This window comes from Geospiza fortis, unplaced genomic scaffold, assembly GCF_000277835.1.
Source record: "Geospiza fortis unplaced genomic scaffold, GeoFor_1.0 scaffold23, whole genome shotgun sequence".
Taxonomy (NCBI): Eukaryota; Metazoa; Chordata; class Aves; order Passeriformes; family Thraupidae; genus Geospiza; species Geospiza fortis.
Genome location: NW_005054303.1, coordinates 10,662,174 through 10,685,881, shown reverse-complemented (window position 1 = coordinate 10,685,881; position 23,708 = coordinate 10,662,174). Strand labels below are relative to the sequence as shown.

Here is a 23,708-nt window from a genome sequence, read left to right as displayed (position 1 = left end):
TCACCTCTATATTTAGTTTAAATTTCACCGTGGTGTCTTGGTACTTGTAAAGTCAATATGGAATCTGTGTGTAGGAAATGCCAATGCTTTTAAAGGACAGCAGCATGAGGGAATATATTAAACCCTGGGCTAACTCAGTGTGTCATATGGCGAATGTAGAAACCTGGAGGCTGAGCCTGGGCAGGGAAGCCAGGGAAGGCTGTTTCCAGCACCCTCAGGGAGCTCTCCCAAGAGGAGTGTTGACAAGCAAGAGTTTGCTTCAGATTTGGAAATATGGCTTTGGTGGGTAGGAAGGAGCAGGATGGGGGAGCATTTGCAACATGCAGTTCATTGGTTAGCATTCACTTTTCCTCTTTTCAACTCTTTTCTTCTGAGCTGTGTACATTGCAAGGAGATCCTGATTCCAAGGACTCTGCTGCTCTTTAACATGCAGCCCACTAAGGGTTGCTCTTCCCAGTTCTAAGCTCTCAAATTGTGGAAAGGTTTTAGATTCTCCACATCTGGAATTAAGAGTGCTTAGAATATATCTATCTAATTAGGAGAGAAGGCATTTTGCATGACATTTTGTGACATCTGCTAGAGGATGAACCCCCACATGCAATAGCACAGGTGAATGAAGGCTGTGGCCTGGGAAGGGGTGCATGGGTTCAGTGCATGAGCTGCCCCTCTTACCCTTGGATCTAGCTGAGTCTTGAGTTATCTACCAATGAAGAAGAGAGTTGGTAGAGAAACAAGAGGAAATCTGTCTACAGGTGTGCAGGGTGACATTTAGAAAATGTACTGTAAAATGTCAGAGCCTCTTTTTTTGTTGTTGTTTTTGCTTTCCTGTATACAGCCTGACTCCAGAACAAGGCAAGTGACAGAATGAAATAGGTGCTCCCATCAGCATGGCTCTAGGATACATCTGGCTGGTTTGTTTCTGATTTAATTTTAATTGCACAGTTTGTGTCTCTATGGAGGGAGAAAGATAAGGAAAAGATCATTGTGAAAATGAAGATTTCATTGAAAACCTTTTAGGAGACTTCAGGACAAAGACTCTTAATTACTGGGACAGAATGGATGGCAGATTTTTGGTACTTTAGAATTCTGTGAGTCCTGTCCTTGACTGGTTTGTTGATCTCAATGATGAGTCCATCTCTGGAGCAGGGATGTGCTGCCTTGGTTTCTTCTCTCTCAGCTGCAGGGGCCCCTTCACTGGGAGGGCTGGAGCTCATCTGGGCACAGCCAGCCTGTATTTAGGATGCACTTGGCCCTGCTCAGAGGAGGCTGCAAGGGTAGAGAAGCTGGTAACCACATACCTGGTGGGAAGGCAGCACAGGGCATATCAGGCTTGTTTGGCCATGCCCAAGCAAGTGCAGAAGGAAGAGGTGGTGGCATGAAGCCACCAGAGTGATGTAGACCCTTTATAGAGGTCATGTGCAGAACTACTTAGTGAGGGGAAGATTAGCTGCCACATTTAAAGTCAGATGGAGTGGTTCTTCACAGCACTGGGGGTCTTTAGGCACTGGGAGAGTATTTATGGGAAATTGCCCCTTGAATTATCTCTCCACACAAGAAAGGAAGAGCTTCCCTTGAGCAGAGGCTTGAGAGAAGTCAGTGAGGTCTCATGCAAGACCTTTTGGTGCTGTGATGGTTTGGTGTCCCTGTCTGTGACGTGAATTTTGGGACCAAGAGGAGGTGGTGATGCTCCTACACACAGGATTTATGGAGTTGGGGAGCCCTGCAAAAGTTCATTGAAGTGAATTTCACAGGTACCTGTGACAATGCTGGGCAAACCTTTGTGCAAAGAGCTGTAACCAACCATAGGCTTCAGTGCTGTGGCTCAAGAGAGTGAAGGATCCTCTTTGTTCTATACAGTAATCTTTTCATAATGATGTCACCTGAGACTGGGAAAGAAATTGTAGCTTGGTACACTGTGCTTTATATGAAAATATTCCAGTTGTGCCTTGCCTTGAACACTTGTTGAAGATGTACTCTTGATGTATGAAAACAGCATAAATATGATGAGTTTGGAAGGAAGATTTTTTTTTATTTTTCCTTCTGTTTTATCAGCCTCAAGAGCACTTTCAGTTCATGTTCTCAAGCTGTTCTGCACAGCCACTGTTCCAGCCTCCAGGGCTAGCTGCACACTTAAAATAAATAAATGAAGATGCAGTTCTTATATAAACCCCTCATCTCCCTTAGCCAAGGCTTTGAGGAAGGCATCAACACCTCTAACACTCAGCCAGGGCTGGAATGTTAGCAGGGCTGCCTGGGTGCTGCCTTTCCTTGTCAGGGCTGCCCGGGGCCAGGCGGGCCCTGGGGACCTGTCACATGCAGTGAGTGGGACTGTCACATGCAGCAGAGGCAGAGATTCATGTTTAGAAATAAGAAACGTGGGTGAGTGTGACAGCACCAGTCTGGCTTCCTCCAAAGTTGTGGAAAACCTAGGGTTGTACTTCTCTGAAGAAACACAGCTGTGGTTGGTCCTTTTCACTCTGATGCTGAGTGCCCAATAGCTCCCCTGTCCTTGGCAAGGACAGATTGAGAGAGAGCCTGAGATTGTTTCTGTCACCCAGCTGGGGTATGTGGCTCAGATTCCTTGACCAGCCTGTGGCAGGAAGGAGAGAAGGTTGTGAAAGGGAAGTTTCTCAGTGCCCACGTGAAGCTGCTCTTCTAAATTGCTTTTTCTCTCAACTGCTTCGACAGAGGCACATAGGAGGAGCCGCACAGCGGCTGTGGGACAGTGGGATTGCTGCTACTGATGTTGGATGAGCCTGGTTTGCAACAAGCTGAATTAAATGGAGGATTAGAGCAGCTGAGGGAGCAGTCCCTAAGTCAGTAGGGACAACTGCTTGCTCAGATCTGTGGCTCCAAATTCCTTTAAACTTGGGCTTTTCCCAGTGACCCTCCCAGCATTTCTGGCTGGACTGGTGGTTGACTTAAAAGTGAGAAGACATGGAAACTACAGATTCAGTGTCCTAGGGTGACATTATGATGCTTGTATGCCCATTCATGTGTTCTGTTTATGCTGGATATTATGTTCTGTGCCTTCAAGACTGGCTCTGAAGAGTGAAAGTTTTGTTTGGGTTTCTTACCAGCCACTCCCCCATGGCTGGTGGGGCACACAGATAGGGCAGTACATGATGCTGCTTCTGCTTTTTTGCTGGGCTTTTTGCTTTGCTCTTGCTTCTGCTTTGCTTCTGCTTGCTCTTGCTTCTGCTCATGATGTAGTTTGGCTAAACAGTCTAAATTTTTCCCTGGACTGTTTCTCCTTTCCTTTTTTTTGGAACCCCTCGGGCCTGCTCCGGACTGGGGCCTGGCAAACACCGAGAGTTTGCACCCTGGGGCCTGGCGGGGCCTGCTCTGGGCAGCAGCTGCCCCAGGCCGGAGGGACTGAGAACAGAGCCACCACCCCCAGAGAGACTTTCTGAATTTGTCATCTTTTTCAGAGCGGTGACAGAGTGGTGTCACCCAGTATTGTTCATTTTGTGTGCTGGGGGGTGCTGTGCCTGTTAAATAAACAGGTTCTTTCCACTTCTCTCTGAGGAATCTTTCCCGACCCGGTTGTGGGGAGGAGCTGTGTGGGTTTGCTTTCTGGAGGGGTCCCCTTTGGAGATTTTCTCCCAAATTTGCCCTAAACCAGGACACTTGGCCATGTGTGCACACAAAGATGGATCACCAGGAATCATCCATCCCCTGTGTTTTTGTCTCCCAAACAGCACTGCCTGCACTGCTCTTGGTGGTCCACACAGAGCAATTCCCACAGGCTCTGTAAGGGTGGAGTGTGTGCGTGGGGGAAGGAGTAACAGGAACTGGGTGACTCCTCTAAATGTTTCTAAAATAACTTCATTTTGTTAAACAGCTAGACATGCTCTCCCACTGCTCATTTCCATGCAAGTAATTGCTCTGATTGACCCTGGTTTGTTCACTTGCTGCAAACTGGGTAGCACAATTGCAGGCAGGGTGCAGTCTATGGGATCTGCTCTAGGCAGCAGTTTGACAGCACAGGTGGGCGGGTTGGAGTGCTGGTGTAAATTAGTGTTTCTCCAGCCCTTTGAACTTATGATTTCCTTTTGGCTATTCTGTCTTCATGCAAGCTGGAGAATGGCAGCAGCTCAATTACGGAACTTGCTGTAATTTCTGACTGCAGGTTTCTTCTTTCATTCCCCTAATCCAGTAATTACAGATGTTTCTCACTCTTTCAGCCTGAAAGAGCACAGTTGCCACTACTAACACCACTTTTCTAATACTCCAATGATTTGTGAATTTCTTTATGCCCTTTATGTAACCCTCGGCTGGAGAAGTATAAATGAAGTTATTCATTGCTGCTTTTTGTGCAGCCCTTTGGCATGGAACAGTTAAGGGGTTTTTGTGCCAAGTAGCTCTTTAAGTGCAAAGGGCTTTATTTTGATTTGAAGGATGTGACTGCCTTCATGGAGTGACTCCGGATTTATCACCAGTGCCAAGTCAAAATCTGGCTCACCTGAATATCCAAACCAAATATTGTGGCCAGGGAGATGTTGCCATCTTCTCTCTCCTGAAATTACCCCAGGTTTTGTATTAATATTTTGGTGGCAATAATATCTATCTGTGCATTCACAGATCCTCTGCTTTCTGGGTGCCCTGGACTTACAAGACACGAACACCCCTGATTTCAGTAGTTCTTACAATCTAGGCAAAACAGAGTTATGAAGAGGTCAGCATAGGAAATCACCATCAGCTCCTCAGCCCCACTGCTGTTGGAGCTTCTGAGCACAATATTTGAATCCTGGTCTTCCAGAAACTTTTTTTTTTTTTGCTTGAATTTGTCATCACATACTCTGTATGATGGAGAGACTTGGGTTTTTGAAAAAAGCTCCACAATTCTGAACGATAAATGTCACATTTGCATAATTCCTTTTTTTCTTCTACCTCTTTCCTCTTCTCCCCATCCCACTGAAGCAGTGAAGATCAGTAAATTTTTGCCATTGTTATTGACAAAAGGAGAGCACTGAACAAAGGAATGAAAACAAAGTAGGAGACAACGTGGGGCTAAATATCCTGATCAAAACCACTTTTGTCATTTGGGCACCAATTTTTACAACTAATTTGGCACAGCATCACTAGCGAGCTGCCTGCAAAGACATGAGATGATTTGGGAGTGAGAAATAAGTCTGCAGGCTTCCTGTGCGTGGGCTGAGCCCCGTGCAGCCGGGTACATTGCTGTCTGCCTGAGCTCATCTTTGTTTTCTCTCCCCCATTCTGGGCCTTGCAGGACCAGAGCTCTGCAGCAGTGGCTTTATTGCTGTGTTGATTTGTAACCCGTGAATGTTTCCGATGAGATGTGTCTAATTTATTGGCATAAACCATTAGATTTTCCTTCAGTGCCCTGGAGTTTCTGATTCACCAGCTGAAAACTATTATCACAGAGCACATAATCACTTGGAAAGTGCCTGTGCCTTCTCTTTTTTTGTGTGTGTTAAATTCAACCACATAAACAGCAATTTTATAGCACAAAATAGGCCAAAAAGGTACCAGATGTTCTGTATTTGTTTTGTTTTTCCCTTAGGGCAGTTTGGTCAGTAGTGATGCTCACAGCTGATGTGAACCTTGGGCATTGTCTGTGAACTTCTCTCACAACACTTCTGCAAGAAACTCCAACCCTCTGAACAGTTTCAAGTGCACAGGCTGGGCTTGGCACTGTGACAATTTCAGCTGGAAATACATTTTCATCATAGTAATGTTTGGTGAGAGTGTAAGGGCTTTGCAAGCATCTTGTTAGATACAATTCTGGCAACTGCAAGAGGACCAGAGAGTCCAGATTGTTCCCAGAACCAGGATAGAGGATTTCTTGGCCCAGTGTTGCTGCTGCCTGCCTTCATCTGAGTACATTTCTAATCTACGCTCTGCTATTTTATGTGTGTATTTTAATTGGGTTCTAGCCTGAAAGGAAGATCAGGCTCATGACAGTTTTCAGCTCAAAAAATCTTCTTTCTCCAAGGCTTCCTTATTTGCCCCTTCTGTGAACAGCAAAATGTCCTTACCTTTTGCACAGATCCTTGATGTTCTGGGTATCAGCTTAGATTCACACCTTGTTTTAGGTTTTCCTCCTAAACTTGGGGCAGAGCTTCCTGCAGGGTCAGTCACACTGCTCTTCTTCAACATCCACACAAATAAATCTCCTGCTCATGGGTATAATCAATTTTCAGCCTGTGTTCTGCCTGTAAGGGAGGGGTTTGGTAGAAAACTTCTCCAAGGGCCACACAAAAAGTTAGGGAAGAAAAGGAAGTTTGTGCCTACACTCTGCAACAGCTTGAATAAGGGAAACATTAAGAAATGCACAACTGATGGCACTTTTTTTAGGAACCTACCTATCAAGAAGATTGAAAGACACTTTGGGAATATTACAAACCTCTGCATTGTGGTCGTGTCTGAAATTCTGGTAATAGTCTACTTTTTTTAGCAATATAGTAATTGCACCTCTCAATGGGAATGCTACTCAGGAATAATGATCTTATCAAGACAAGGGAATATAGATTGTAGTAAAGGTTATGATGGTTTCTGTGAGAGGCTTAACATTGATCCTTTTAGCTATCTGATTTTCCAGGAGAGGAAAAAAAAAAAAAGAACCCTAACCACTTTGAGTTTTGCATGTGATTTGGCGTGAAAATTCTTATGGGTGGTTTTAGAAGATGGAACTTGAAGTAAATTTGCTAAACTGCCTTTTTCCCCCTCTCTCTTGTTTGATGAATACTTTTAAAAAGAAATGGATTTTTTCCCTATTTCCCCCACATTTTATGCTTCTCTCAGTTCTTTTAGTTTTGTTTTTTTTCTTCTAATGCAAGTCAAAACTGTTAGAGAAATCAAAAGTAAAAATCCGTTATGTTGAAAAGGCCACGTTGTGAAATATATCATAAACATGCTGTTAGAGCAGTGTCTCCTAATTAATGGAGAGAGCTCCTGGGAAACAGCAAGCCTGTAACACAGCTCAGCCCCCTTTGATCCTCTGGTGAATTTGTAAAATCGTTGCCCGCCTAAACTTGTCTGCAGCTTGTTACACATTTTACCCATCTGCTGCAAGAACAAAAATAAACCATTTATAATTCAGCTGAACTCCAGTTGTTCAGCATATCACTGACTGTGGAGTCTTTAGTAAGACGATGGTAGGAAAAGCAAAGCAAAGGTGAAGCAGAGTCAGGCACCCTGGAAAAGACATTGCTTTTGCCTCTAGAGATTAGGTAGGCACTGAGTTGCAAGTTGCACGTGTGAGTTGCAGGTGTTACTGCAAAGTGGTTTAGATTTTTTGGTGAAATACACATCTATTGTCTATAAACTGAAATCGAACCACTTGTTGGGGTTCCTAGGATTCAATTAAGTGTCCCAGGCTTGGGTAGAGTTGTGCATGTGTGTACCCGTGTATGTGTCATGTTTCCCCACAACCTACAGGCAGCTGCTTGGTACATGAAAGTTCACGTTCACGTTCTATTTGCTGCCTCAGATGACTGAGTGACCACATCCAAGCCCTGCAGGTGGGTCTAGATCACTGCTTTCCTTCCCTTACTGAAGCAAAATCTTGCCTTGAAAGCTCCCTCCATCTTTATGGTTGTGGTACCCACCTCCCTGTGTCAGAGCCTGTGATGCAGCCAGCCAGAAGTGGGGTAGCTCTGTTGGACCAATCAGGTGTTAGCTCCAAAATCTAATAACAAGAGGAGCTAATTATTCCCAATGCATATATCACAGGGCTATGTTCTGTTGATTTTTAGAACAGACCAGCACTTCATTTCAGCACCCATATGTTTTATCTCCATCACTTCTGGATGCCTGCATCCCTCTGAGTGCCACTGCTGCCATGAGACAGAAGGAAAGCCACTGTGAGGTTCTCCTTTCATCAGAAACCAGGGATTCATGTGCTCTTGCCTTTAAATAAATGTCAGGTTAAAAATGTACCCAGTATCTAGCACTTACCCTCCAGAGCTCTTCCATGCCTGGGAGAATCTCCCTGTTTAAAGTACCATCTCCTCCCAGTGACTTCTCTGGCGCTGTGATTTACCAGTAGCCAATCCACATTATGCTGCAAATGGGTTGTTTGGAGCCTGTCATCTCTTTTGGTCTATGAGAAAATAAGTTGCACAAAGCAGAGAGGCTTTGCCAAGGGCAGGGTTGGAAAGAGGAGAGTCAGGGAAGGGAACAGCTCACCTGGGAGGTGAGGCTATGGCACTGTCTGCTCCTCACCAAAGATTTAATGCATGGCAGGGAGCTTTACCTGGATCCCAGGGGCTGAGCTGAGGGCTGGAGCTGCCAGATGGATGCTGGAACAGTCTGTGCCCTGAGCCCAGGGAGTTAGTGACAGCCACAGCTCTTAAAATGCCTTTAGTAACCCACATTCATTTACTGCCCTTGTTAGGGCTGCAATTCAGAGCACAAGCTGAAGCTGACAATAAACCTGCTGGAAGTGTCTGCAGCATAAATCAACATCACTGAACAAAATTATTTGGCACAGGTGTTTTAAAAGCTTAAGTCTTCCTAAGTCACTGATCTCATGTCTAGAGGAGCTGCTCACCAAGCAAAGTGGGATCTTCTTAGTCCGTGCTCCATTTAAAATCCACAACACTGAGATTCCCACTACATTTCCCTGAAGATCATTTCACAAGGTAATACACGTTGCTCTGAGCTTATTTTCTTGCTGTTACACTGTATTTACCCTTTTATACTTTGATTGCTTTTAGACCTCTCAATTCAGCAAGACATTTACATTTATTTTGAAGCTTCTTTTTAGTTGTCTTTTAGTCTAAAATCTGCACCTATTTAATTCTTTCTTCCTAAACCCATCATCCTATTTGTAGGTTTCTCTTTCTCAGAGTTCCTAAAAGAATATCTGTCTTGTGATACTGTGGGAAGATGTATATTGGGCAAAAAGACATGCTAACTTTCTGCAAGTTATGTTTTTATTTAGAGTTTAGATGAATTCTGAGAAAGCATCATATAGAGATGACACCAGTGCTTTTGTTAACTTGCTTCTGTTCCCAGTAATTTTGTACCTGTAATATTACACCTCCTCTGTTTGGCTTTTCTTTTTAATTTCTGTGAATGGCAAAACAGCTCTGGGCTATAGGCAGAGAGAGTTTCTTCATAGCTTTTCTGGAGCAAAGCATTTGAGATGCTTGTCTGCCATGGGCTGCTACTGTGAGCTTTAGGCCTGTCATTTTCATAATTCAAAACATAATTTTCCCCAAATTCTCCTCCCTTCAGTTTTCTCACCTGCTCATGCTACTGCTAAGGAAATTGGGGCCAGGAGGTTATTTGAGAGGTTATTTATTGTTTTTACCTTCCCCCCCCAGGTCTGTTGATAGCTGTAACCAGAGTGTGTGCACTTCCAAAAGTTACTTGTGTTCCAAGGTTCTGTGTTCTTATTTTTATCTAAGGTTTAGCAATTGAATAAAAGCTTTCCAGATCTCTGCAGGAATATGGGCAATTTGCCCATCATTTCTGGTAGTATTCTGAATGGATAGAAGTGCTTTTTCCATTTCTCCCTCTGTTCTAGTCATCTCACATAGATAGTGTGTCGACAGGTGTTGATGGACAAGCAATTTACAGTAATTTCTTATTCTGTAGCTCCCTGAATTGTGACATGCTGGCAAAGCTGAAGAACTGATCACCAGACACTGGCATAGTGTTAAACATGGCTTCTGAGGCTGCTCACAATTTCCTCCAGCCACTGTCTACTTGGATGTCTCAAGTATATGAAGCAATCCAGCAAGCAGGAGACTCCATATCTGCCTCTCTGCTGAATCTGAGTGGAGTGGGTCGGAAGCCAGAAGGAGAAAGGACTCAGGACTTGGAGAATAATGGAGGAGTTTATGAGGATTATTCTGAGGAATCAGATGATGAACAAGACCTGGACCTGTGGGATGAGGACTATTTCTACCCTAGAGATGACAGCTGCATTGGAGGCCCTGATCTTGCTTCACAAAACCTCCCTCAAGGCTCTGACATGGGTCCACAGAGGCACAAAGGGGTTAAAACCACCAGCACCTTGCCAGAGCAGTGCACTGAAAGCAGCAGGACCTTGACAGCCAATGGATCCTACTGGATGAGTGAGGATCTCCAGCCTCCTGATCGGCTTCCCCCCATTGCTGAGGAAGAAGGTGAGCCCTCCTGGAGGATGGGAACCCATGAGCCCAGCCTCAGCTTGGGGGGCTCCTTGCACAGTGCTAATGGCACGGCACGCTGTGCAGGTAAGCAGCTGGTACCACCCTGACTGCATTACCCAGGCCTTGCCTTTCTGCTGTGGATTTCATTTAGTTGCTAATCTGCTCAGTATGTTCTGTATTGTCTCTGTTTCCCACTGCTAAAATAAAACTCCCCAAATCCCAAAGTAAAAAAAATAAATCTAACCTTTCCAACCCTTCCCTCGTTTGTGAGACTAATCTCATTGAAAGAATTAGAGATCTCCAGGGTGAAATGCTGTGCATTAGAAGACAATTCTGTGTATTAGAAGGCAATCAGGCCCTGCTGCTGTAGGAAGGAGTGTTTTGCTTCCCTCCCTGTTCAGTTTCTGGTAGCAGGACCCTTCAAAGGGAATGTTTAGCCTTAAGCTTTCGCTTTGAGAGCCATCTGCCTTTGCGTCATTGCTATTAAAGATAGATATATATATATATATTTATATATATATATGTAATCTCAAACCTTGTTTCTTTGTGCCAGGAATCTCAAGATGTTACTGTGCCATGTGCTGTGAAATGCTGTACTAAAAAGCCAGCCGTATCTCATGATTTTATGGATGAAAGGCTCCCAAATCACTTTCCTCCCCTCCCACCGCCCCCGCAGGCTTTTCAAACAAGACTGAAGAGACAGCAGGCAGGAGATTATGGGAAGGAGAACTGAGTTTGATATTTTCAGTTTTAAATAGGCCTAACTATGACTTCTGATCTTTAAATGACAGCAGGAGTGTTTTCAGGGGATTGTGCCCAGGATTGAGTGTCAGCCACATGACTTGTGCTCGCTCGGTGTCACCACAAGTGTGGCTGGAGGATTCCTGGCTCACAGAGAGAGGTCTGATGGAGATGTAGGTCCTGACTACACCCAGGGAAGCTGCAGTCCTGCTGACACCATCCTTTGGTCTTGTTGGCATAAAGCTGCTCTTAGCAAACATCCTAGGAATGGGGATGAGGGTGGAAAGAGGATGAGGGGACTGGGTTCTGCAATATGGAGCTGATGAAGAAGTTGAGGCTCACTGAGGATCTACATAATTTGGCTTCAAATATCTAATTTATCTTTTTAAGCAGGTGGTAAATGCTCTTGAAAATGTCTGTTTTATTATGACCAGGAGCTTTTCTTCTCTCTCGGCTTCTAGGGAAGTCTTGCATATTTAGCCTTTTCTGTGCAGACTGTGGAAGATCAGCCTGTTTGTTTTTGTATTTAACAGGAATATCAGACTGAGAGGGTATAAACCTTGATGGTGCTCTTTAATGTCTGTAAAATTAGCTCTTTTCTTTATTGCTATTTCTCACTCTGCTATGGCCAGGGAGTAAATAATTAAAAAGCTCTTTTGGTCTAGCTGTTCTGCCTCCCAAACTGGGACTGCTTGTTTTGTATTCCAAATGAAAGATTGCCAGTTCTCAGATTAAAGATCTCAGAGTTGTATCTCTTGGAGCCCAGTCCCTCCCTTCTGGTGCCCCTGTGCATTGCCTGGGCAATATCCTGCCCCAGGGTTTGTCCATGGGCACTGAGCCAGTGCTGCAGGGTGGGGTTGTGGTGTGCTTGGACTGTGTGACCAGTGTGGGCACAGAAGTCATGGAGCAGGGCACAGTGTCCATTCAGGGGGGGCTGGGGCTGTGGATCCTCCTGGACAAGTGCTGCCCTGTGGTATTTTCGGGGTCCCCAGGATGAAGGAGGAATTGATGAATCTGACTCCATGTTCTTAGAAGGCTCATTTATTATTCTATTCTATTCTATTCTATTCTATTCTATTCTATTCTATTCTATTCTATTCTATTCTATTCTATTCTATTCTATTCTATTCTATTCTATTCTATTCTATTCTACTAAAACTATACTAAAGCATAGAGAAAGGATACAAACAGAAGGCTTAACAAGATACTAATGAAAAACTCGTGATCTCTTCCAGAGCCCCGACACAGCCTGACCATGACTGGTCATTAAGTCAAAACAGGTCATGAGACCAATCAAACAACCACCTGTTGGATAAACAATCTCCAACCACGTTCCAAAGCAGCAAAACACAAGAGAAGCAATCAGATAATTATTGTTTTCATTCTTCTCTGAGGCTTCTCAGCTTCCCAGGAGAAGAAATCGTGGTGAAGGGATTTTTCCAAAAATATGACAGTGACATTGTCCTAGGGCACAGCCTGTCTCCTGCAGAGCCTGCAGCCCTGAGCCTCAGGAGGGGCTGGTGGAGCAACCCACAGCAAATCCTGGGCTCAGCCAGGTCCAAAGGCAGCATTCCCAGGGCAGCCCCCTGTCCCACAGGACCCTTGCTCACAGTGGTTGAAGGAAAGCTGGTGAGCTCTCAGGGAAATGGGGCCCAGGAAGGAGCTGCTGTCCTGGTCAGAGCTTTTGTCACCTGCAGGGACATCTGAGAAAGAGGCTTCTGAGGGGTGGGTGAGGGACCAGATGGAGTTTCCGATGAGGGACTTAGCGACAGACAGATGTCAGAGTGACCCATCCCTGCAACTCAAGGGAGGGTCCCTCTGGACATCTCTTCCAGATGAGAGCAGGTCCTGGTCAAGCTGCTGTTTGACTCTCCCCCCTGTTTTTTGGCTTTCCTTCTCCCTAACCTTCCTGGAACCATTGTGGGCTGGAAGTTGGTCCCATGGAGCCCCCAGCACCTACAGTGCTGCTTCCTAGGGCTCTCTGCTTGCACACCAGGCACTTCAGGGAGCACTGCACAGCTTTTTGCACCTTAGGGAATGTCATTCCCAATGGTCTCAGACAGACTTTAATCTTTGTATCTCTGCAATGTGCTGCACAAAGGGCCAGCCAATGGTCTCAAGACTTCATAGTCACAAAAGTTGGCTGTTTGAGGGTTACAGGGCTGGGAACTGATACCTTTTTCTCTCAGAACTAAGTTGTATAATGGGAGAGAAAGTGCTGAACTGTGATTTGAAAATGTCTTCCCCAGACCTTTGATGTGGAAGAACTCGTTTTGCTCTTCTAAGTGAACTTTCACTTCCAAAACACACATGCTCTTTGTGCTTTATTTTTCAGCTCTTTATTTCCTCTTTTTCCTTTAGATTCATTCTGTAACATCAAGAGTGTGAACTCTTCTGATGGTAACCTAGACAGGCAGAGAGGCTGTAATACCCTGGCAACTTAAAATTTCAGTCATGGATTAAAATGATCAAGAGAAGATGTTCGAGGTATCCTTATTTCTGTTAGCTTTTTACCTAACCCTAAGTGACAATGTAAGTGACACGTGGACTTGCTGACATTCAGCAAAGCTGTTCAGTAGCATCAAAATGAGCTTTGAACATTTCTCCTTCCATTTGGCAGGTTCCCCCCACCCCCATTTCTGCAAAATACGTATTTCCTGTTTATCCTTGTATTCTTTTCAGAACATTGCATCTTGACTTTATTTCACTTAATGTACCATATTTCTCTCCACAATAGAATATTTTAAAGCTAAATTGGCACAAAACAGTAGCAATGCTGAATGCTTTTTGTTGCCATGGAAATATTTCTGGGCACTTACTGAAGACCTGGTTGCCAATAGTAATGTAACAGAGAAAATAGATATGCTTCATTTAGCAGCCATTGGTGATTAAAGAGCCACAGAAACCTGTTACGAGGTCATTCCAATATAGAGTTTATTTCGTTTAGGGGGGAAAAGCCCTGCAGCCCTAGGTGAGAAAAATTTTGTTTTAAAAGAGATGCAAAACAAAATCCAATAGATGTTCCCTTCTCTTAAACTGACAGTATGCTTCTGAGATGAAATAAAATAACACTGTAGTTAAAAACCATCATTACTCCTTCTCCTTTTTATCAAATATGTTTTTGATCCCATTTTTTGCCTCTTAGGAAATGTTTCCTGGCTCCCAGAGTAGGTTTTCTTAGGCTCTGAAGTAGCACATATATTACTGAAAACCTATTTTAGGCTTAGAGATCTAATAAATTGTTTGAGCAATTAAATTCTTGGGTTCTTAAGTTAAATGTCCATCAGAAACCATGAGGCAGGTTAATCACAGGGTGCAGGTTTGGCTGCTGCCCTGTGCTGCCCTGTAATTAAATGATGGTAGTAAAGTTCAAATACAAGGAGAAGTTGTGGGGTTTTTTTCTTTTACTTTGTTTGAGTTTGTTTTTTTACTTTGTATTTTTTTACTTTGTATTTTTTTACCATTGTATTTTTTACATTACTTTTGATCCACAGTTTAATACTGAGAAGGTGGCTCAACAGGAATTATTGCAGTGCCAGGTGTTTGGCTTAAGAAGTTAATGATGGCAAGGCAGAGCCTTCTGTGTGTGCAGATTGCTGCCACCAGTGGCAAATCCTGTAGCTGTGAATTTTGCAGAAACAGATGAACTCAGTCTCTCAGAGCCTTGTCCATTGTTTAACCTCAGTGTCTGTGGCAGAAGAGCTGTCTCACAGCACAGAGCAGGGAGAGAGCAGCCTTTGCTTTGCATCCCCCCATGGCTGGGATGCTGCTGCTCAGCTGACTGGGGGTGGCTGCCAGATCCATCATTGCACAGTTGGCTTGAGAATTGAAAAAAAAATCCAAACCAACAAACAGAGGAGCAAGAAACCACATCTGAAAATAGTGCACTGCAAGTAGAAGGGTAGAGGTGGCCAGTGCTTCTGCCTCCCAGCATGAATCTAAAGGGGGGAAAAGCAATAATGAGAAAAGTGAAGAACAGCAATGAGTGTGCACTGAAAGCAAGGACTTCTCCCCCTGGGCTGTTGTCCTGTGCAAACAAAAAACCAAATGACCATTAAGTTCTCATTTTCACCTGACACTGCCCTGAAAAGGTACAGGGACAGGCAGAGCTGAGCCTTCTGAGTGAGAGCTGAACTATTTTTGCAGGAGTGAGTGCTGGGGTGGAAGTCTCCCAGGCTGTCTGGCACTGCTCACAGCCCTGCTGTAATGGATAGGTGAGCACGGCACTTCTACTGCAAAAAGTCCTTAGAGATTTCCTCTCCTTCATCAACTGGACAACCTCAGTGCCAGCTAAGGCTGTATTCCAGTTGCACTAAAATAATTTTTTGTGGCCTTGGAATGCTAGGAAGTGTGACAGCCCCTGTCTGGATGGCTGGCTGGTTTTCCTCAGCACGTGTGTGAGGAGAAGCACACCTCTGAGGCTCTGGGAGTTTTTAAATCTAGAGAGCACTATTGCATTTACTTACCTTGGCCTCCAGCTTAACAGGGGTCATTGATTTTTGCCAGTAATTTCTGTAGTAAAGGAAATTATCCTTTCTGCTCTATACGAATACTCCTGACCTCAGTAAATGACCCTTCATACAGGCAGGAAATCCTAGGCAAGAAGTAAGGTTTTCATTAGGTCCTATAAACCCATATAGCAAAGAATACCCTTAAGAAGAAGATGTTGATTATGTGATAAATTAAATTTCTGCTTGAGCTTGAGACTAAAATAGATAGATGGCCAGTCTCCACATTGAGAAGTGAAGTGTTTATGAATTTTATCACCTGTCTGGGTATGGAGCCAGCCAGTGCTCTAGCCAGAATGTAACCCTATAAAAATCACTGCCTGCACTCCAAGAAGGACATTCAAAGAGGCTACACTGAATCAATACCACCATGAAGAATAAGGGGGTGAAAGCAAAGGCAGACAGTGGACAAAAACACTTCAGAGAAAATGCTCCTGGCAGCTTGAGTGGGACAAAGCACAAACGTGACTGGGAACAGCATCTGCTCGCTAAAGAATGCGATGCCAGCCCTGGCTTTCTGAAGTGCAGACGTGAGTTTGCATTGAATTCTTTCTCTCTGGGAAATTCAGAAGCACTCCAAGTGTTTGTGCACAGACTTTTGTCCTTGAGAAGGTGGTACAATGTTCCTACTTGTATTTAGAGTATTCCTTTGCAGTTCTGTCTCTTCGAATTTTCAGATTATGAGGGATCTTCATGCAGGATGTCGCATGTGAGTGGGGATGAGAAAACACAACAGCCCCAGAAGGAGGGTGGATTGTGACATGTCATCTTTACAGCTGGGGAAGTGAAGCCAAGCAGTGGTTCAAATCACAATTTCTCAAAGGTGGTACCATTGCCAGCTCGACTGTCTTGGGCCTGTCAGCATTGGTATTCATCCTCAGTCAGTGATTTTAGACAGTGTCTTTGTCAGGCCACAGTAGATCAGAGGTTTGGGTTTTCACCAAGTTTCTTGTCTGGTGGGCAGAACCTTCTCGTGCCCATCTCCCTTGGGGCATGGGGAAGGATGCTCTTCTCAGGAGCACTTGTCATCTGCTCTTGTCATCTAGAAGGTTGCATAAGCTGTATAGAGAAGGATTTATTTGAGAGGATGAAATGGCTTTTGCCATTCTGTGCAGTTACAGAACAAATTGTGTGTGAGCGTGTGTGTTTGTGCATGTATTTTCTGATCCATTTCGCTAAGTGACATCCTCTTCCCACTCTCCATATGGCAGTTGCGACTCTATCTTCCTCTGGGAAGGTTGTTTAGGACTCAAGAGACTTCATTTACCAATAAACAGCATCTTGGCAGCATCTGGGAAATGCTGCCTTTCTCCTAGAAACCCTGCCTCCTCACCTTCCCTCTCCTACTACAGGCGAGGCAGGTGTGAATGATCTCATTGTGTTGTGGTGGAGGTGACATGCAGGCAATACTAGCAGCACTGTGCAGAGCTGGAACATAGTATTTCTGTGTGCTGACACAAACAGTACTACTGTTTGTCTTTTGTGTGTGTGTGTGTGGTTTTTCTTTTCTGTTGCAGTTGTTGCCAGCTTGGCCTGCAGGGGTATTGTATTTGCAGGGAGGAATGATGAATCTGACTCCATATTCTCAGAAGGCTAATTTATTACGATATGATATGATATTATAGAATACTACACTATACTAAAGAATTCAGAAAGGATACTTACTAAATGCTAAAAAGATAATAATGAAAACTCGTGACTCTTTCCAGAGTCCCGACACAGCTTGGCCCTGATTGGCCAATGAGTCAAACAACTCACACTGGAATGCAATGAAACAATCACCTGTGGATAAACAATCTCCAAACACATTCCACATGAGCAAAACACAGGAGAAGCAGAGGTAAGAATTGTTTTCCTTTTCTCTGAGGCTTCTCAGCTTCCCAGGAGAAGAATCCTGGGTGAAGGGATTTTTTCAGAGAATGTGAATGCCACACAGGGGCTTGGTGGAAGCACAGGTAATCCATCCCTCTTCCCTCCTTGCAATGCTTAACAGCACAAAACCCACTAATCACTAATGTAAGCTTATATGAGATGGAATCACTCTGCCAAAAGGTGAGCTGGTGTTGATCTTCACCCTTTGCCAGACAGGGGTGTGGATATGACTTCCCTGTGCCCAGGTAATTTTTGGCTGCTGTAATGACCTGGTGACAGCAGCCATCATTTTGAGTGGCCTCACAGACTCCTCAAGTAGTTTTAGTAACCAACAAGAAAATTAATTTTCTGCAATGAAAGTGGTTTTAGTAACCAAGAGGAAAATTAATTTTCTGGAATATGGAGATTACAGTCATGGAGGTAAAACTGTGCAGTTTTAAAGCCAGGGAATGTCAGTGTTGGGTCTTGCAGATAATGAGGAAGGTGTGGTTGGGCTGTCCCTCCACAGATGCTGTTTGTGTGATTCTCATGCTGTTTCCACAGATGGACTAAGGGACACTTCATCAGTTCCCATTTGCAGACCAACAAGAATGACTTGGGTTGAATCTTAAATCAGTCCATAGCAAAATCCGCAGAAAATCCCTTCCCATGACCATGAAAATAGCTGATGCTCTCATGGCATCTCTGTACCACCTGAAAGTTCCCTCATGTCCAGGCAGGTGCTTCTCTGACTCAAGAACTCAGAACCCCTGTGAGGTGAAGAATCCTTCGAGGGACTCATGAAGACTGCCACCATAAGCTGGGTGTTTGGGGGAATTTACCTCCTCAGGCTGAGAGGGATTCAAACCTGTACAGTCCATACAGCATAATTGTTGTGGGAGTATTTGCTAGCAAATAATGAGACTGGTGGTGCTGGAGAGGAAGCCCTGAGTTTGGATTAATGAGAGCCCTGTGGTTTGCTGGAGTTCTGTGTCTCAAGGTCAGTTTGGGGGTTAGAATTACTGCCATAAATAATGGAGCTACAAAACCCTCGGGCCTGAGTTTTGCAATTGCCACTTATTGAAGTGAAACTGCAGCTGAAATACAACAGGATGAAATACAACATCCTTCCCCTATCACAGAGCTCAGGAGCTTCCCATGACTCAGCCCAGCCTCTTGCTTCCAACAAGAGCCAGCAGCCCCTTCCCTGCTACTTTTGAGCCAGGTGAATTGGCCATGTGATTGCTAAAACCAAAATAAAGAGGGGAAGGGCAGGAGGACAGGATTGTCCCTTTTGGGTGACAGCTTTAGTACTGAGCCATGTGAGCATTGCTGCACCACATCCCCACCCACTGCTGCTCCCAAAGCTGGTGATTTTCCCAGGAGTGCTGTGGTGTTACACTAAAGGGGGGGGACTGTGGTGAATCAACACTCTGGCAGCAAACAAAGTTTCAATTAGAAAAATCAGTGGGAAAATAAATATCTGCCTTGTTGCAGTGCAGTTGTTTTCTGTATCAAATCCAAACAAATATCTTTTGGAGGGAGTTCATTTCCACACTGTTGATCAGCAAACAAAGCCCTGTGGGTGTGAAGCTGATGGTTTAAATGCTGGGTCTTCTGTGGAGTGGTGAAACTGCTTTAAAGAGGAGAAAAATCAGTGACCTGAGTTTTCTGGCTGTTTCCTTGGCCAGTTTGATATCTGCTAGCTGAAAGCAAAGAGCCCTAATCCAAAGAAACTTCCTTAAACACACTGGAGGAGGTTTAGGAACTGACTGCCTTGCATTAGAGGAAGTTCATATCCAAGCCAAACAAACAAAACGAAGAAATGATGGAGGGGTAACCTGAAGGAATTCAATCCATTGTGGTATGAAAACCACCAGGAAAATAGTTATGGAAATAATAATGGTGAGGGGAAAGTTCTTTTTTTGAGGGGGGGGGGAAGGAAAGGACAGTGCTTTCTACTTCACCAGCCATTGGCATCCAGCAGTTTGTTGAGTTTCTGAGCCCATGAGCATTTCCAGCGCCACACCCCAGAGCACACTCAGCTCCACCTGGGCCCTGCAGAGTCCCCAGTGCAGCACATCTGCTGACAGAAGGTGCTTTTCTGCCTCTGCAGCTGCATGTTTCCTGCACACAACCCAACCTGAGCTGTCAGGGACCTGCAGGCTGACTCATGGATGTAACTGCATCCACACCAGGGGCTTTCCTGGCTTAGCAGTGTCTCCTACAGTGTGTAATCTCCTTTTTTCTTCCATTTTCTGCACAAATCCTGGGCCCGTGCTAATAGAACCCAGTAGAATAAATGAAGCCTGACTCATTTTTGCTCCACATGTAAGATGTAAAGTAGGTGATTGGGAAAATCAGGGATGATTGTGGTTCAGTCTCTTGGCTGCCATTTCTTACAGCTATGGAAGAACCCTAGGCAGCACAGTGAGAGCCAGTTTGATGTGGAATCCCATGTTCCTATTTTTAAAATCCAATTTTGGGAGTAGGGAAGAAACAACAGGAAAATATGCTGGTTTTCATGCTGTTTTCTGTGGGCAGTCCTCTATTTCTTTGCACAGCTGTGCACAGAATTGGGGTGTATGCTCTGACTGCTGTATTGTTTCACTGTAGGGGTGGTTAGAGCCAAAAAATGTTTTGGTTTTTTTTTTCTTATTACTTTCTTTTTTGCTGTTTTGTTCTCTTTTCTTTAAGATTATTTTTGTTGTGAATATCCTCTGGTATCTCTAAGCTGTGATTCTCTCCACCTCTATCACATGCAAACACCCAAATTAACTCACCCTGGGGAGCTTCCTTGTTGGTTTGGTCATGGAGGGAGGACAGATGGAGGGGCAGAAGCAGGGCCCTGTCTGTTGACACTGAGTAGAGAAGGGAAATCCTCACCTTCAGCACTGGACACCAAATATTCCCTGGCTGTCAGACCTGGCAGGAAGGGGTGAAAACACACAGGGATGGTGCAAGGAGAAATCCAGTCCTCCTCAGCAGTAAATGACTGCGGGGTGTCTGTCAGGGGTGTCCTGCCAATGTGCAGGAGCTTGGGTTTCCTCCATCATTTTTAACACATTTGGGATCTAAGGGAATGGCTTGAATTGGGTGCCCTCCTCCTTAGTCAAGCCTAAATCAGGCAGGTTGATGCTTTGTGCATTTGAATTCCCAGTTCAAGGGGCTGACAGCAAGAGCAGGGTGAAGGCTCCAGACTGAAAACTCCTACAGAGCTGCAGCCACCCAGGAATTGATAGGAGCAGCTCCATGTGTGCTGCTGCACAAAACGTTCCTCCCTGTACAAAATGTTCCTCCTTTTTCTGAGAAGCTTTAACAAGTCCCTTGTTTGCCACAGACCTTTCCATTTTCCCAAAGAAGAGCTTTTCTTTCTGTGCACAGTTCTGGGTTTTGCTGAGGTAGGAGCTCTGTTCCTCTCTGTCATCCTGATCATGAAAGTTTTAAGGCCAGGCCTGTGTGACTGCTTCTGTAGGAGCAAAGAACACAGCAGTGAGTGCTCCTGGGATGCTCTGAGTGTTTGCATTATGCATAGATGTACTGATATTGTCTTGGTTTTGTGATCAAATGCATTTTTTTGTTACTACCCCTGCTTCCTTCAGGGCTTGGTGATGTTCCCATTGAAACCCTCACTGACTTCCATAGAGCAGAATCAAAAATCTCTAAGAAAAAGTGGATGCACAAAGGCAGCATTAAATGTATAGGAAAACGAGAAATTTGGCATTTGGGAAGTTTCCATTGTTCAGACAAAATTACTCTTGTTTGTTGTTGTTATTTTTTAACACACAGGCAGACAGGATGTGTGCAGTACCTCTATATTTCACACCTACACGATGCATTTTATTCAGTAATTTCTTTTTTTCTTGGGTAAGCTTGGAGCAAATGATAAGTTATTCTTTCTACTTGGTAACACTGCAGCAAATTCTTGAATTATTTATTTCATGCATTTTAGCTTGGTGTATTTGGATGCCTGTAAGCTAACTTTGTAACTGACTGGGTGTTTGAGATTTCTAAATAAACAGCGGTGGTTTGAAATACCTTGCCAGAAAAAAGAGGTCACCCTTCTTCTTCCCCCACTGTCTCCTTTGGGAAAAAAAAAAAAAAATCCCACATGCCTCATTATGAGCAGTGGGAAGTTGATTTGTAAAACAGATGCTGCATAGAAGTAATTGAGTTGAAGTTGCTAGAAATATGTATATGCTGCACAACATCTGCAGATCTCAAGATGTATTCATTATCTTTCCAGAATTTAGATTGTAATTACGGGCCCTTTATTTAAGTTTCCATGGTGATGTAGAAAAATGCTTCCCCCTTGTCCTTTGCTAATCAGGCCACTTGTGTGTTTGAATGGTGTTCGTTTTCCTCTCCCCTGGGTTAAGTTACTGTTATTAATACAGAGATATTAAGTTGACAGGGAGCTGTCGCTGCTCAGGCAGCGATTCAGCAGCAGCAGGCACATCAGGCAGATTTGCTGCAGATTCCCCAGTGCCACAGTTTAATTAGCCTGTGTGCTTCCAAATGTTTGTGAGGAATAGCAGCCTCTGTCATAACAAGTGATGCACTCGTGCCTTGGGGATTGGGGAAGTTGAAATCAAAGTCAAGCAGCCAATAATGTATCACACCATGCCAAGCTTCTCTCCTCCATCCCTGCACCCTCCTCCTCCTCTCTTGGAAAAAGGGCTCTGCTGTGCTTCGTTGGGGGCTGCAGGTGGCTCAGTGCCCTGACAGGAGCTGTCCAGGAGTCCTGCATCCACGTGGCCTTTGCAAAATTTCTTGCAATAATCAGAATTTCACATTATGTTAAGGCATGTTTATCAAAGTTTACAGCCTCACACCCATGGACGCAGGATTTTAATGTTACACTTGTTAGAAAATGGTGAAAGGTGTGGATTAATTACTAAAGATGTTATTTTACCCAGAATTTTTATAAAGTTGAGTGAAATGTGGACTTTTGGTTAAACTGGGATAATTTTTTATTTTTATCCTAATCACCCAAAATATATACACATATTAAAATAATTTTATAGCATTTGCTGAGCAATTAGATACATTTGGTAGAACTTCAAGTAGAAACGCAGGTATTAGGCTGAAAAGGAATGTTTATTTTTATGTGTTTTGATTATTTGACTGGATCATGCCCATGGATGCAGGATTTTAATGTGACACTTGTTTGAGAAAATGGTGAAAGGTGTGGATTAATTACTAAAGATGTTATTTTACCCAGAATTTTTAGAAAAGTTGAGAATGCGTTGAAATGTGAGAATGAAATTTGAAATATGGACTTTTGGTTAAACTGGGATAATTTTTTATTTTTATGCTAATCACCCAAAAGATATACACATATTAAAAGAATTTTATAGCATTTTCTGAGCAATTAGATGCATTTAGTAGAGCTTATAGGATCTGTGGGTAGAAATGCAGGTATTAGGCTGAAAAGGAATGTTTATTTTTATGTGTTTTGATTATTTGACTGGATCACATTTAGGCCATGGGGTTGTTACAGCTTGAAATAATTTTTATCCAAGAAAATTTCAAAGAAGGTTATTTTTAATAGCTTACATAAAAGTAATCAAATTTTATGACAGCTGTTCACCGACCATTTACAAACGAATGTTTAAATTTTTTTCACTTCTATCAGAGCAGGAACACAGCTTTTTTCCTCCAGTTGAGAGCAGTTTTCCAGCAGGAAGAGCAGGCTTGTTGTCAAACTGTGGCACACCAGAGGGTCAGACCTACCAATGTGGTGGCCTGAAAGGAGCTGGCTTCTGCTGTGCTCAGCTGGACTTGGTGCTGTGTCCTGGGAGAGGAGTGCTGCCTCCTGTGCAGCAGCAGGCACATTTATGGAGCTCTGACAGCACTTATCATCAAATTTATCCTGCAGATTTTTAATAGACCAAGCAGAGTGTGTAAAAGCAGGTCCCTGTTTCCTCACCTGAGGCTGATGTTAGGTTCGAGGTGGAGGAAGGTGCTTTCCCTCCCAAAACAGGAGAGCCTCCCTCTCCCCCTGTTTGCTCAGCTGCTGGGGTTTGCCATGGAGATTATCAGAGTGAGTCTTGGCAACCCAATCATGCCCTTGGTGCTGCAGAATGAGCTGCAGCCTGACCCCACTCCCAGCTGGGCTGTTCACACACAAACCCCAGTGTGCACTGTGACTGCTGTGTCCCACTGCTCCCACAGCATCCTGCTGTGCTCCCCCTGTGATGCTGGCAGGGACATCAGCAAAATGTCCCTGTGTTTCCATCCTGACCAAGCCAGGCCAAGAATACAGAGCATGTCCTGAGCCCTCCTTTGTCACTGTCGTATTTTCTGAAAAATCCCTTCGCCAGGATTTATTCTCCTGAGAAGCTGAGAAGCCTCAGAAAAGAATGAAAACAGTAATTATCTGATTGCTTTGGAATGTGGTCTGGATATCATTTACCAACAGGTGCATCTCTGATTGGTTCCATGTGAATTGTTTTTACTTAATAACAAATCACAGCCAGCTGTGTCAGACTCT

The 23,708-nt window shown here is 44.1% G+C and overlaps 1 protein-coding gene across 1 annotated transcript in view; it reads left to right on the top strand.

Annotated features, from left to right (window-relative positions):
• Positions 1–23,708, top strand: part of SYT16 (synaptotagmin 16) — a 100,253-nt gene that overhangs the window by 50,009 nt on the left and 26,536 nt on the right. The window contains exon 4 of the mRNA XM_005417945.2: positions 9,574–10,196. Coding sequence (XP_005418002.1) covers positions 9,641–10,196 — 556 coding nt within the window. The 5' untranslated portion in view covers positions 9,574–9,640. The remainder of the gene's footprint in view (positions 1–9,573; positions 10,197–23,708) is intronic.